Here is a 15849-nt window from a genome sequence, read left to right on the forward strand (position 1 = left end):
TGGAGAAGTAGGGAAGACCTCAGAGGTAATGTGACATTTAAGCTGGGTCTTAAAATATGAATAGGTGCTAGCTAGGCAGAGAAGAAGTCATAGGCATTTTAGGTATAGAGAGTATCGTGATTGTGGCATGCAAGTAGGATCATAGATATTCTGTTAGGGAAAGAGTAGTCAGCCTCTGACATCTGGCAAATACCATGTGTGGTGGGGCTTGGAAACAATGAGGCTGGAGGAGTATGTCTGGACTGAGACCACTAAGAGCATTGATTGTGGCCTAGCGTGATGGTTCACGCCTGTAATCCCAGCACTTTAGAAGGCCAAGGTGGGTGGATTGCTAGAGCCCAGGATTTTGAGACCAGCCTGGGCAACATGGCAAAACCCTGTGTCTACAGAAAAAAAAAAAAATTAGCCAGGTGTGGTGATGTGTACCTATAGTCCCAGCTACTTGGGAGGCTGAGCTGGGAGGTTCACTTGCTCCCAGGAGGTTGAGGCTGCAGCAAGCTGTGATTGTACCACTGCGCCCCAGCTTGGGCGACAGAGTGAGACCACGTCTCAAAAAAAAAACAACAACAAAAAAAGACATTCATTGGCCACACAGAGGAAGGGATTTGCACTTTATTCTGTGGGAAATAAACAGTCACTGAAGGTTTTTAAGGATGAGACTAGTGTATCTTGTGTTATTTTGGTCTTCAAATTTTGGTTCTCCATTGTAAATGTCCACTAACTACATGTGTCTCATCTTGCATTTTTCTTTTTCTGAAACATACAATTTATGATTCAGGTTTAGATGTCTGTGCCACTTGCCACGAACATGCCACATGCCAGCAAAGAGAAGGGAAGAAGATCTGTATTTGCAACTATGGATTTGTGGGGAACGGGAGGACTCAGTGTGTTGGTAAGTTCTGAACCCTGGGTTAAGTTGAAAAGCTGAATCAAGAAACAAGATTCTCTTGTATTAAAGAGTTGATGTCCTTGGGGAAAAACATTGTTATTTTGTTCACATGTTTTTATTATGAGAAGTTTTGTCAATTATAATAAGTCTTTGTTTTGGTGTTTGGATACATTCTTTCTCTAGTGTTTCCAAGATAGTATTCCTCATGTTAGAGGTCATTGAACTTGAATCTCTGGAAACTCTGGGATCTAACACAAATTTGACATCTGTTTCAAGTCTTAAGTTTAACTTCGCAATTCAAGTGAATATTGTATTCCTTAATTTCTCTGGTTATTTTGATATAACACTATTTATATTAGTACTATGAGGAAAACCAAAACAATTTGCCATTGGACTTTTTGGTTAATTGGTGAAATACTGTTGCTTCGGGTCTTATGTCTGTCAGAATTCATCCTCCACATTTTTGGTAGTTGTGATACTTTTAGGGACTTAGATGACTCAAAGCAATTCAAAGCCCTTTATGTTAGAAGCATCTGAAATTATTTTTTGCCTCATATCCCCCATGCCATGACAGTCAGACAATATCCAGGTTCAAGCTCAATTCAGAGAGAGGGAGACTTTTGCAACAATTTTACAATAGTAAATGTTGCAATAATCTTCCAATTTCCTCCCAGCAACCTTGTTATATGCATTAAAAATATTGATGGTTTTACCTTACAGTTGTGGACAGATGTTATATACAGCCTTGTTGTAATATCTTTGTGTGCTTTTTTTTTCTCTCGAAAGAAAAATAACAGCAAGGCACTGAGGCTCGATCTTGTAATCTCAGCTGTTCTGGAGGTTGAGGTGGGAGGATCACTTGAGGCCAGGAGTTTGAAACCAGCCTGGGCAGCATAGTGAACCCCCCATCTCTAAAAAAAGCTTTTTCAAATTAGCCACATATGGTGGCACACACCTGTACTCCCAGGTATTCAGGAAGCTGAGGCAGGAGGATGGCTTGAGCCTAGGAGTTCGAAGCTTCAGTGAGGTTTTTTTTTTTTGAGACAAAGTCTTACTCTGTCACCCAGGCTGGAGTACAGTGGTGTGATCTTGACTCACTGCAACGTCCGCCTCCCAGGTTCAAGTAATTCTCCTGCTTCAGCCTCCTGAGTAACTGGGATTAAAGGCGTGTGCCACCACGCCCAGCTAATTTTTGTGCTTTTAGTAGAGACAGTGTTTCACCATGTTGGTCAGGCTGGTCTCAAACTCCTGACCTCATGATCCACCCGCCTTGGCCTCACAAAGTGCTGGGATTACAGGCATCAGCCACTACACCTGGCCAGTAAGTTATTTTTTATCTTTGTTTTATTTTTAGAGACAAGGGCTTTCTGTTTCCCAGGCTGGAGTGCAGTGGCATGATCATGGCTCACTGCAACCTTGCCGCCACACCCAGCTAGTGTTTTTCTTCTCCTTCCTTCCTTCCTTCCTTCGTTCCTTCCTTCCTTCCTTCCTTCCTTCCTTCCTTCCTTCCTTCCTTCCTTCCTTCCTTCCTTCCTTCCTTCTCCTCCTCCTCCTTCTTCCTCCTCCTCCTCTTCTTTCTTTTCTCCTTCTCTCTCTCTCCTTCTCCTTCTGCCTCTTCTTCCTTCTCTTCTTCCTTTTCGTCTTCCTCTTCTTCATTTTTAGTAGATACAGGGTCTCACTACATTGCCCGGGCTGGTCTTGAGCTCCTGGGCTCAGGTGATCCTCCTGCCTCAGCTTCCTAAAGTGCTGGGATCATAGGTATGAGCCATCGCGCCTGGCCACCACTGCACTCCAGTCTGGGTGACAGAGCAAGATCCCATCTCTTAAAAATAGAAAAAAAGAAACTAAAAGCAAAAAACCAAAAACCCCAACTTAGTCTTGTCTTCAAAAAGTCACCTTTCACTTTGCAGACACAAGCTTTTCCAGTCACCCACCATTGCCCATTCTGCAGGCTGGAGTGAAGCCTTCTTTGACTCTTGTTTTTTAGGTTTCTACCCATAAGAAGTTTGTCTACCCTGCAGCCTGAGGCTCTTGGGAGAATTTCTCCTAATGCTTCTCACTCTCCCATTCCTCACCTGCACTTTCTAGCAGTGAGATAGAAATGAAGTTGAGAAGAATGGACAAATTTTTCTGTTCCCTTCCCAAAGGAATTCCTCCTCCCATGGATGCTAGCTACATTCTTGCTTGCCCTTTGACTTTTTTTTTTTTTTTTGAGACGGCATCTCCGTCTGTCACCCAGGCTGAAGTGCGGTGGCACGATCTCAGCTCGCTGCAACCTCTGCCTCCTGGGTTCAAGCAATTCTCCTGCCTCAGCCTCCGAGTAGCTGGGATTATGGGTGTGCACAACCACACCTGGCTAATTTTTGTATTTTTAGTAGAGACGGGGTTTCACCATGTTGGCCAGGATGGTCTTGAACTCCTGACCTCAGGTGATCTGCCCGCCTCAGCCTCCCAAAGTGCTGGGATTACAGATGTGAGCCACTGCGCCCGGCCAATAAAGATACTTTTTTTTTTGAGATGAAATTTCACTCTTGTTGCCCAGGCTGGAGTGCAATAGCATGATCTCGGCTCACTGCAACCTCCACCTCCCAGGTTCAAGCAATTCTCTTGCCTCAGCCTCCTGAGTAGTTGGGATTACAGGTGCCCACCACCATGCCCGGGTAATTTTTGTATTTTTAGTAGAGATGGGGTTTCACCATGTTGGCCAGGCTGGTCTTGAACTCCTGACCTCAGGTGATCCACCTGCCTCAGCCTCCCAAAGTGCTGGGATTACAGGTGTGAACCAATGCGCCTGGCCAAGAAAGATACTTTTATAAATTTAGTGTAGCCTACGTGTCCAGTGTTTAGAAAGTTTACAGTAAGGCTGGGTGTGGTGGCTCACACCTGCAATCCCTTTGGGAGCACGTTGGGAGGCCAAGGTGGGAGGATCCCTTAAGGCCAGCAGTTTGAGACCAGCCTGGGCTCTCACATGGTGAGAGCTGATCTCTACAATTAGAAACTAGAAATTTACTGGGGATGATGGCTTTTGCCTGTAGTGCTAGCCGCTCCTAGCCCCAGGAGGCTGAGGCAGGAGGATTGCTTGAGCCCAGGAGTTCAAGGCTGCAGTGAGCTATGATTGTGCCAGTGCACTTTAGCCTGGGTGACAGAGGGAGACCCTGTCTCTATATAAAAATAAAAGTCTACAGTCATGTATCATAATGTTCTAGGCCTTCATATTCACTCACCACTCACTCACTGGTTTACCTAGAGCAGCTTCCAGTCCTGCACATTCCATTTCATGGTAAGTGCTCTCTAGAGGTGTATCATTTTTTGTATTTTATTTTATTTTATTTATTTATTTTATTTTTTTTTGAGACGGAGTTTCGCTCTGTCACCCGGGCTGGAGTACAGTGGCCGGATCTCAGCTCACTGCAAGCTCCGCCTCCCGGGTTCACGCCATTCTCCTGCCTCAGCCTCCCGAGTAGCTGGGACTACAGGCGCCCGCCACCTCGCCCGGCTAGCTTTTTGTATTTTTTAGTAGAGACGGGGTTTCACCGTGTTAGCCAGGATGGTCTCGATCTCCTGACCTTGTGATCCGCCCGTCTCAGCCTCCCAAAGTGCTGGGATTACAGGCTTGAGCCACCGCGCCCGGCTATTTTTTGTATTTTATACTGTATTTTTACTGTACCGTTTCTATGTTTACATATATTTAGATACACAAATACTTCCCACTGTGTTACAGTTGCCTACAGTATTCAGTACAGTCACATGCTATACAGGTTCTAACCTAGGAGCACTACACTCTAGCATGTAACCTGAGTGTATAGTTGGCTGTGCCGTCTAGGTTTGTGTGAATACACCCTGTGATGTTCCCACAATGATGAACTTGCCTAATGACACATTCCTCGGTATGTGTGCCCATCATTAAGTGACACATGACTGTAAAATAATAATAATAATAATAATAATAATAATAATAATAAAACACCCAGATCTTCCGGAGAGTACTTTTGAGTGAGCAGGAATTGAGTGCAATTGTGAGAGGCCATAGATCTGAGGGGCCCACTGGTGAAATAAAACACGAAGGAACAAACAAAAAAGCTACAAATTCATAAGTTGATGATTTTTCTCCCCAAAAAAGCTAACTGGGTAGATCAGCTCTAAAAGGATGCATAACAATTTGGTCATAGGAGTTTCCTCTTAAATTAGAGGGTTAGGCAGAGTCAGTAAACTATGGCCCATCGGCCAAGTTCGACCTGCTGCCTGTTTCTATAGGTGGAGTTTTACTGGAACATAGCATTGCTTGGTAGTTTACCTGTTGTCTACAGCTGCTTTCGTGCCCGTGAGCACAGGTGAGCTGTTACAACAGATACTGTGAGAAAAAGTTTGCTGACTCCTGAGCTAGGGGGCAGAGATGAGAAGGAGATTTACTTTCATTTTGCGTCTTTTGATGTCATATTATTGAATGAAAAACACTCCGGGCAGGCTTCTGGGGACTCATGGAGCATCCATGTTCCAGGTCCCTGCACTGAGGGACTAACATTATTCACACAGGTCACTGACCATTAGCATGAGCTGTTCCTGCTCCTGCATTAGCCGTGCTCCGGATGAGGCTGCAGCACTAATTCCATTGTGTTTCTTGGTAGCTCAGAAGGAAGAAATTTTCTAGTTAATCACTGGCTGTAAAATCAGCCTACACTGGTTTTCATGAAAAACCATGAGAATGGCTGAACTGGAAAAGGGGAATTCTGCTGGTTTGTTTCCGTGGGCAAAATATCTTTTTAAGCTGAAAATATCTTTTTAAGCTTGCAAAATTTCAAAGAGAGCCCTCTTCTCCCATTCTTCAAATCAGATGGATTGCCAGATTGAGGTGTTGCATTTTTCTTGGGGTTTCATACACTCCTGGCATGTAACGAGGAGGGGCCCAGGTCCTGTAGTCTGGGGAGCATTGTGAAAGGAGAAGAGGCTGGAGAAATAGATCACGAAGGTGTGGTCACAGAACATTGGTTCCTGGGTCCATAGCATGGGAGGACAGCCTGGGCTGTTGAAGTCGGTGTGGATTGATAGCTCTTCCGGTGCCTTGTCTGTGTGTCCACAGATAAAAATGAGTGCCAGTTTGGAGCCACTGTTGTCTGTGGGAACCACACATCTTGCCACAACACCCCCGGGGGCTTCTATTGCATTTGCCTGGAAGGATATCGAGCCACAAACAACAAGAAGACATTCATTCCCAACGATGGCACCTTTTGTACAGGTACTCAAGAAGGGGGCTGCAGTGTTCGCGATTGGCGATGGCAGGGTAGTATCTGGGCTGTGCATTTGTTAATATCAGGGAATTAATGTTCTGTTAGATGGGATAATGGTATTGTGGTATATAGGATAATATTCTTATTTTGGGAGATGCATGCTGAGGTATCTAGGGGTATTATGATGATGTATCTATAATAGTATTCCTTTAGTCTAAACTACTTTAAATGGCAAAATGTAAACAACGATTGAATCTTGGGGAGATGTGGGTCTACGGGAGTTCATTGCAATATTCTTTTTTTTTCATTGTAATATTTTGTTTGAACTTTTTTTTTTTTTTTTGACAGGGTCTTACTCTGTTGCCCAGGCTGGAGTGCAGTGGCACAATCTTGACTCTGTAACCTCCACCTCCTGGGTTCAAGCGATTCTCCTGCCTCAGTCACCCAAGTAGCTGGGATTACAGGCATATACCACCACACCCGGCTAATTTTGTAATTTTGGTAGAGATGGGGTTTCACCATGTTAGTCAGGCTGGTCTCAAACTCCTGACCTCAGGTGATCCACCCGCCTCGGCCTCCCAAAGTGCTGGGATTACAGGCATGAGCTACCGCGCCTGGCCTGATCATTTTGATAATGAATAGTGAGGAGGGACTCTCTGGAGATGATGTGCCTCTTGCAGGTTCCTGTAACCACAAGTCGGGGGTCCTTAGGGTGAGTGGCACTCCTCAGCTCAGAGCACACTAATCCGGGGGCTGGCACCCGGCTGTTGGCTCACAGGAGGTCGGAGCTGTCCCTGTTAGAGACATGGGCTTGCCTCCCACATATGTACGCTGAGTGAGGAGTGCAAGTTTTGGGAGCACAGGAGCATTGTAGTTTGGATCTCTGAGCATAGGCTGGTCGAATACAGGGTGGGGACAAACCCTCCGGATTTTTAGCGACTCCTCTGTTACCTAAACTCTATAAACAGCATGCTATTTAATGTTGCTCTCTGACTTTCTAGGAAAATCTTCGAACAATAATGAAGAGGAAAGGCAGAAAAAGCCTCCTGGTTCTAAGATGCTTTTGCGTAGACTTAATGACTCTGCCTGAAAGCTTCATGATATTTAAAGGTTTTCAGGAAAAAGAAAATGAAAGGAGAACATATTTTATCTTCTTAGCTACCAGGAACCATAGGTTCTTATGCTCGGATTCATCCTCCCTCTTGACCTGTACCAAAGCAGAATCTCTCAAAGGATGCATTTGATTTATTCTTGGTGTGAATGAACACATTCCTTCAGAGAAAACATTTTATAATATCCTGTTGTTCTAGGCAGCAAATTACTGGCTGCATGGTTGCAGAAGTACAATGTTACAGTATTAAATTTTGTATATTAAGAAGAAAAGACACTAAAAAAAAAGCATATAAGATGATGAGCTAGTGTTTTGTTTATTCAATACACATTTCTCATGTACTTTTTCTTTTCTTTTCTTTTTTGAGACGGAGTCTCACTCTGTTGCCCAGGCTGAAGTGCAGTGGCGTGATCTTGGCTCACTGCAGCCTCTGCCTCCTAGGCTCAAGCGATTCTCCTGCTTCAGCCTCCTGAGTAGCTGGGACTACAGGTGCACACCGCCACACCTGGCTAATTTTTGTACTTTTAGTAGAGATGGGGTTTCACCATGTTGGCCAGGATGGTCTTGATCTACTGACCTTGTGATCTGCCTGCCTTGGCCTCCCAAAGTGCTGGGATTACAGGTGTGAGCCACTGTGACCCAGGCTAGAGTGCAGTGGCGCGATCTTGGCTCACTGCAACCTCTGCCTCCTGGGTTCAAGCGATTCATCTGTGATTCTCCCATCTCAGCCTCCTGAGTAGCTGGGATTACAGGCACCCGCCACCATGCCCAGCTAATTTTTGTATTTTAGTAGAGACAGGGTTTTACCATGTTGGCCAGGCTTGTCTCGAAGTCCTGACCTCAGCTGATCCACCTGCCTCGGCCTCCCAAAGTGCTGGGATTATAGGCGTGAGCCACCACGCCTGGCCTCTCATGTACTTCTTATATGCCAAGGCTGTGCTAGTGGGAGGGTGATGAGCAGACAGCTAATTTCAGTATAAAGTGTTAGTCATAGGTAAGCAAACAGTGTTTACTGGAATCTAGGGGTCACTTATCTTGGCTGTGAGGAAGGAATCAGGGGAACTTTCTGGAGAATATGAACCCTGAAATTGTGTTTTCTAGACTGTGGGAGTTTGCCAGGAAAAACTTACAGCTGTATATTTTTCAGTATATTTATAGTTCCAAGAGATGAATTCAGCTTTTGAAAGTTATGAAGAAGGCTGGGTGTGGTGACTCATGCCTGTAACCCCAGGAATTTGGGAGGCCAGGGCTGGAGGATCACTTCAGACCAGGAGTTCAAGACCAACTTGGGCAACATAATGAGACTTCATCTTTACAAAAAATAAGAAAATCAGCTGGATGTGGTGGCGTGTGCCTGTTGTCCTAGCTACTTGGAAGGCTGAGGTGGGAGGATGCTTGAGCCCAGGACTTTGAGGCTGCAGCGAGCCAAGGTTGTGCCATTGCACTCCAGCCTGGGTGACAGAGCGAGACTGTGTCTTAATTTTTTTTTTTTTTTAAAGTTAGGAAGAAGAATGAGGAGAGGATTGGTGGGAACAGGAGGAGGGAAGAAGAAGAGGGGAAGAGGAAAGAGAAGAAAATATTTTATGCAAGGGCCAAATAAGTGTCAGCCAAACTAGACCCAATCTGCCTGGAACAAAATCCAGATCTAGGCTCTACTTTTATTTATTCTATTCTTGCAATGATTTAATGACCCTCTCTTTTTTGAAAAATTGAGCTATAGTTTACACACCATCAAATTCACCCTTTTGATAAATATAACTCAGTGGTTTTTAGTATATTCACAAAGTTGTGCTAGCATCACCACTGTCTCACTTTGGAGCATTTCCATGCCCCCACTGTGAAGACCGTGTCCACTGGCAGCCATTCCCATGACCTTTCCTTGTGAGTTCTCCAGTAATCACTTTGTAAAAGCTGATGAATTGCTTTTCTTGATAATATTGTTTCTTTTAGAATCACAGTTGCCAGAGAAACATCAGTGGGCTTTAGCTGGGGCGGAGCTTAGCAAGTTTTGGGGTATCAGCAGTTAGTCTCTGTTTGCCTGGAACCACAGGATATGAATCCTAGTTCCTGGATTCCAAAGAATCCTGCATCCAGTTGTTTATTGTGCTTTGCAGAGTCGACGTCAAGCTCAGGAGCTGATTGCAGGTGGGCCTTTGGATGTCACCAACGTTAGAGGCGGAATGAATTGCCGGGGTTCTAGTGTGAGAGGATTCCAGCCAGTCGTAGAGAACTGGCAGATGTTCTGGCCCTTAAAACTGCCCCCAAATGACTCTTGGGAATCATGGAATCCACCATGAGCCACAACCCAGGAGAAGAAGCTCTGTGGCACTTCTTGTGTGAGGGTGGTTTGACTTGGATGGGCTCCGTCAGCAATTGAATAGAATTACTGATTCCCAAACAATGATTGGCGTGAGTGGAGAGGCGTTCATTGATCCAAGACCAAAAAGGAAAAAGAATAAAGAATATAAAAGTCTAAAAGGATTCTGAGATAATTTTCTTTTCTCTTTTGGGGGCTAAAATGTCATTTAAGAAAAAGAAATTATAGCGAGGTGCATTGGCTCGTGCCTGTAATCCCAGCACTTTGGGAGCTGAGTGGTTGGACCACTTGAGGTCAGGAGTTCGAGACCAGCCTGGCCAACATGGTGAAACCCTGTCTCTACAAAAAGACACACAAACATTAGCCAGTGTGGTGGTATACACCTGTAGTCCCTGCTACTCAGAAAGCTGAGGCAGGAGAATCGGTTGAACTCAGGAGGCAGAGGTTGCAATAAGCCAGGATCACACCATTGCACTCCAGCCTGAGCAACAGAGTGAGACTCTGTCTCCAAAAAAAAAAAAAAAAAAAAAGATATTATGGTATTACTAGTTTTTTGAAATTTTTTTTTTTAAAAAAACAGACTTTCTTCAATCATGCTGCTTCCTGTCTACTGATCAATCCCTGATGTTTTTATGCAAATGTCCTAGGAATTTCAGTTAAGGTGCTTTTTTGTTTTCTCCAAGTGGAATTGATTTATGTGGCTCTGATGAAAATATAATTATTTTTAGAGATGAAGGTCTTGCTCTGTTGCCCAGGCTGGCCTTGAACTCCTGGACTCAAAGCAATCCTCTTGCCTCAGCCTCTTGAGCAGCTGGGACCACAGGCATGCGCAGTCATGCCCAGCTGATGGAATTCTTAAAGTTTCAAAGTCAGTTCCGAGGGAAAAAACTACTAACTGGCAGAGAGATTTCTTCTCCAGCCTCTGGCTTATTGGGCAGTTTTTACCCTGTACCTGCTGTCTCTGGTAGTCTTCAGTCAGGTGCAAAAAATCTGCAAAGGGGCATGTCCTGTCCTTCCAGAAGCCTGTTTTAAGCCTGTCTGGTTTTCATAAAATTAGTAAGACCTTTCCTAATTAAATTACCACTCTACTACCTGCCACAGCGTCCTATACTCATGGACTGGCATTTTCACTCTCCTGGAGATTGTTTTCCTTATTTAAAACATTTAAAAATTTGTTTATATTTTAAGTTTTTTTTTTTTTTTTTTTAAGAGCCAGTTTCTCACTTCATTGCTCAGGTTGGTCTCAAACTCTGGGACTCAAGCAGTCCTCCCAAAGTGCTAGGATTACAGACATGAGCCACCGTGCCAGGCCTGTAAATTGTTTGCTATCTGAAGCCTTACTTTAGATGTTTTAGTATGAGGTTGGGACCATTCTTTTGTTATAGTGATTGGGTATATTTATAGTGATTGGATATATTTATAGTGACTGGATATATTTTAGTGACTGGATATATTTATAGTGACTGGATTTTTTCAGTGATTGGATTTTTTTTTTTTTAATTTGAGACAAGGTCTTGCTCTGTCACCCGGGCTGAGTGCAGTGGCATGATCTCGGCTCACTGCAACCTCCATCTCCAAGGTTCAAGTGATTCTCCTGCCTCAGCCTCCTGCATAGCTGGGACTACAGGCGTGTGCCACCATGGCCGGCTAATTTTTGTATTTTTACTAGAGATGGGGTTTCTCTATGTTGGCCAGGCTGGTCTTGAACACCTGACTTCAAATGATCTGCACCCCTCAGCCTCCCAAAGTGCTGGAATTACGGGCATGAGCCACCATGCACGGCCAGGATATTTTTTAGTGAGTGCATATATTTATAACGATTGGATATTTTTAAATGATTGGATATTTTCTAGTGATTGGATATATTTATGTTTTTGAGTTCATTTTGTTAGGTGTCAGGGAGCTGGGGATGGTTATTGGTTTTTGTAAAATCCCAGAACACACTGACAGACATTTATTCAACACTTGCTATGTTTTCAGTGCCTACGATCTGAACAGTATATGAGAAGAACCCATAAGGCATAAAATAAAATTTATGATACAATTGCAAACAAATGCATCTTTTTATAAGAGTAGCTTGAAAATGTGAAAAAATGGCTGTCACAATATCCTCTCCTTTTTTTTTTTCTTTTTTCTGTTTTTCTCCCCTTTTCTCTATTTGGATTGGGTCCCAAGACGTAGATGAGTGTGAAGTTTCTGGCCTGTGCAGGCATGGAGGGCGATGCGTGAACACTCATGGGAGCTTTGAATGCTACTGTATGGATGGATACTTGCCAAGGAATGGACCTGAGCCTTTCCACCCGACCACTGATACCACGTCATGCACAGGTGGGTTTCTGCCAAAAAATGCAGCACCTCAAGGCGAAATTCTGTTGATGGTGACTTTCTTTTGCTCCAAGCCTGTGTTGGGGAGGTGGGTGGAGGTGATCTGATCCTTTGCACATTTTGTACAGCCTATGAAATAAAGCAAATAACAACAATAAAGTTAGAGGGGGCCATGTTAAAAAAGCTAAAATTAGACCAGGAGCAGTGGCTCACGCCTGTAATCTCAGCACTTTGGGAGACCGAGGTGGGTGGATCACTTGAGGTCAGGAGTTCGAGACCAGCCTGGCCAACATGGTGAAACCCCATCTCTACTAAAAATAAAAAAATTAGCCAGGTGTGGTGGTGAGTGCCTGTAATCCCAGCTACTCGGGAGGCTGAGGCACGAGAATTTATTGAACCCAGGAGACAGAGGTCACAGTGAGCTGAGATCATGCCATTGCATTCGAGCCAAGATCATGCTGTTGCACTCCAGCCTGGGCAACAAAGTGAGACGTCTGTTTCAAAAAAAAAAAAAAAAAAAAGTGCTGAAATTAGTAAACTTAAAGGATTTTTATTAGCAGTTAATAGATATTCTGCTATTAACTACTATGTTATATAGTAAACACCAATGATTTGGTAAGGTCCTTGCATCTCAAAAGTGACCCTGAAAATCATCAAGGTACATTATATCTTAAGGTATTTTGTAATTCAGATTTTTTATTTCACTGGACAAGGCTTCTCTTTAGTGTAAATTAGTGGGGGTTCATTGCTAAGTTCCTTCAGCTTTGTGCATGTATAGATGCTTTACCTATGGAAGGCTAAAAGACTGAATAAAGACAATTGTTGGATATGTTCCCGGAAGTCATGTGGGAATGAACCAGTGTACTTAAAATATGGCTCGGGGGTGTGTGTGTGAGGAATAGGGTGGAGGTGGAGACAGATTATGAATTTTGAAAATTTACATTCACAAAATAATGAATTTGACGTTAATATATTTTCAGAAATAGACTGTGGTACCCCTCCTAAGGTTCCAAATGGCTATATCATAGGAAATTATACGTCTAGGCTGGGCAGCCAGGTTCGTTATGCTTGCAGAGAAGGATTTTTCAGTGTTCCAGAAGACACAGTTTCAAGCTGCACAGCCCTGGGCACATGGGAGTCCCCAAAATTACATTGCCAAGGTGAGTTTTCAGAAAGTTCAGGTTCCTAGTTCATACCACCTTGAGACTGTTTTCATATTTTTCTCTGAATTTCAGTTTCAGGGAGTAAATGAGTTAAGTAAATCTTTAAAATTCCTATTTGTTTCTCATAGATTTTCAGTTGATTTTCTTGATATTTTCAGGAATAGTATCATATCATCTGCAAATAATGATGATTCCATTTATAATTTCTTTATAAAAGTTATGTTTTTCTCTTGATTGATCACTTTGTATTTTTAGAACAAAAACTTAAATAGTGGTGTTGCCTTTGAATATTATTTAATTCCTGACTATTAGGGAAATGGTTTGGGTATTTCTTCATTCCTGATGTTAGTTTTTTGATGTTAGGTATATATATATGTGTGTGTGTGTGTGTGTATATTCCCAGAAGTCATGTGGGAATGAACGTATATATATGTTCATTATATGTATTGTGTATATATATATATATACATTTTATATATGTATACATTATATATAATGAACATATATATAAAAATTCCTATTGCCTAGTGACATGATATGTGTGTGTGTGTGTATATATCATGTCATGTGGGAATAACATATATATATACACATATTTTTTTTTTGAGACAGAATCTCACTTTGTCACCCAGGCTGGAGTGCAGTGGCACAATCTTGGCTCACTGCAGCCTCTGACTCCTGGGTTCAAGCGATTCTTGTGCCTCATCCACCCGAATAGCTGGGATTACAGGCACCCACCACTACACCCGACTAAGTTTTGTATTTTTAGTAAAGATGGGGTTTCACCATGTTGGCCAGACTAGTCTTGAACTCCTGACTTTAAGTGATCTGCCTGCCCTGGCCTTCCAAAGTGCTGGGATTACAGGTGTGAGCCACTGCGCCTGGTATATCTAATCATGTCTACTCATATGGCACTGTGTGCCAAGTATTATTTTAAGCACTTTATATATGATGATGGACCACATTGTAGTGGTCCCATAAGATCATAATGAGACTGAAAAATTCCTATTGCCTAGGGACATCGTAGCCGTCATAATGTAGTGCAACACACTCACGTGTTTGTGGCGTTGCAGGTGTAAACAAACTTACTGCTCTGTCAGCAAGTACATTCCTGTATGTACATTACTATACATAAAAGTGTACAGTAATGTCCTAGGCCTTCGCATTCACTCACTATTCACTCACTGACTCACCTAGAGCAACTTCCAGTTCTGCAAGCTCCACTCATGGTAAGTGCCCTATTACAGGTGTATCATTTTTTATGTTTTATTCTGTATTTTTACTGTATCATTTCTATATTTAGATATATAAGTACTTCCCATTGTGTTATCATTGCCTATAGTAGTCAGTATAGTAACATGCTGTGTGAATTTGTAGCCTAGGAACAATAGGTATACCATACAGCCTAAGTGAGTAGCAGGCTCTACCATCTAGGTTTGTATAAGTACACTCTGTGACTTTGACACAATGAAGGAATTGCCTAATGATGCATTTCTCAAAATGTATGCAGATTGTCAAGTGACGCATGACTGTGATTTGTTTAAGGTCACACAACTAGAGATAGAGCTCAACTTGAACCCAAGAATTCTAGTTTCAGAATTGTTTTCAACCACTTTGTTATGCTGCTTCTGTTTTTATGATGACACTGGCTCTTGGTTAGTTTTAAAAAAATTTTTGGCTTTCTGTTTTTCTGTTTCTTTTTCCTTTTTCTTGTTTTTGAGACCGATTCTTGCTCTGCCACCCAGACTGGAGTGCACTGGTGCTCCTGGGCTCAAGCCATCCTCCCACCTCAGCCTCCTGAGTAACTGGACTACAGGCACGAGCTACCATGCCTGTACAATCTTTGTATTTTTTATAGAGATGGGGTTTCGCCATGTTGCCCAGGCTGGTCTTGAACTCCTGGCCTCAAGTGATCTGCCTGTCTCAGCCTCCCATAGTGCTGGGATTCCCGGCATGAGCCACCACGCTTGACCTGGTTTTCTGTTTCTCTGTCTACGAATATTATCATTTTATGTGCCTGTTTCTGCCTGAAAAGTGAAAAAAAAATTTTTAAATTACCATTTTTCTAGTTTTTGGCTATATGTCCATAATCTAAAGGAAGCATCAATCTCTTCCCACTTTTGAGGAATTTCTTTTTTTAAAATTGGAAATAAGTTATTTTTATCGTGTCTTTTAGGCAGGTGATTATATATATTTTTTTCTTCTTTTAAATACTAATGTGGCCAGATGCGGCGGCTCATGCCTGTAATTCCAGCACTCTGGGAGGCCCAGGCAGGCAGATAGCTTGAGCCCAGGAGTTCAAGACCAGCCTGGGAGTGATGGTGCATGCCTGTAGTCCCAGCTACTTGGGAGGCTGAGGTGGGAGGACCACTTGAGCCTGGGAGGTTGAGGCTGTAGTGAGCCATGATCACACCCTGCCCTCCAGCCTGGGTGACAGAGCGAGACCCTGTCTCATAAAGAAAAAAAAAATAATAATAATGTGTGGGTTATATTGTTAGCTTTCCTGATAATGATCAGTACTAATTGCTGGAATGAATTAATCTGGGTTTTTGGTGTTTTATTCCTTTCGTTTGGATTATATTTGCTAAATTTTACTTAGAAATCTTGCACTGATATTCATAAGTGAAATTGCTCTATTTTATTTTCCTGTGCCATCTTTTTTCAGTTTGGTATTAATGTTATTCTGAATTAAAAAAAAAAAAAAGAATGTAAAAATTTCCTTCTTTCTCTATTTCTGGAATACTACAAATAGAATTTTTAAAGATTTGGGAGATTTCATCTATAAAACCATCTGGATGTGGCACTGTTGGAGAGGTAGC

At 42.8% G+C, this 15849-nt stretch overlaps 1 protein-coding gene across 12 annotated transcripts in view; it reads left to right on the forward strand.

Annotated features, from left to right (window-relative positions):
• Positions 1-15849, forward strand: part of SUSD1 (sushi domain containing 1) — a 140420-nt gene that overhangs the window by 18319 nt on the left and 106252 nt on the right. For 11 of the 12 annotated variants that reach the window (XR_012424465.1, XR_012424466.1, XR_012424468.1 and 8 more), the window contains exons 2-5: positions 779-892; positions 5967-6122; positions 11718-11870; positions 12848-13027. Coding sequence is in view for 8 of the 12 variants with exons in the window: in XM_005581060.5 (XP_005581117.3) it covers positions 779-892; positions 5967-6122; positions 11718-11870; positions 12848-13027 (603 nt within the window). In the remaining 4 variants the exon portion in view is untranslated. The remainder of the gene's footprint in view (positions 1-778; positions 893-5966; positions 6123-11717; positions 11871-12847; positions 13028-15849) is intronic. The other variant, XM_005581064.5, reaches the window with a different exon arrangement.

This window comes from Macaca fascicularis, chromosome 15 (genome assembly GCF_037993035.2).
Source record: "Macaca fascicularis isolate 582-1 chromosome 15, T2T-MFA8v1.1".
NCBI lineage: Eukaryota > Metazoa > Chordata > Mammalia > Primates > Cercopithecidae > Macaca > Macaca fascicularis.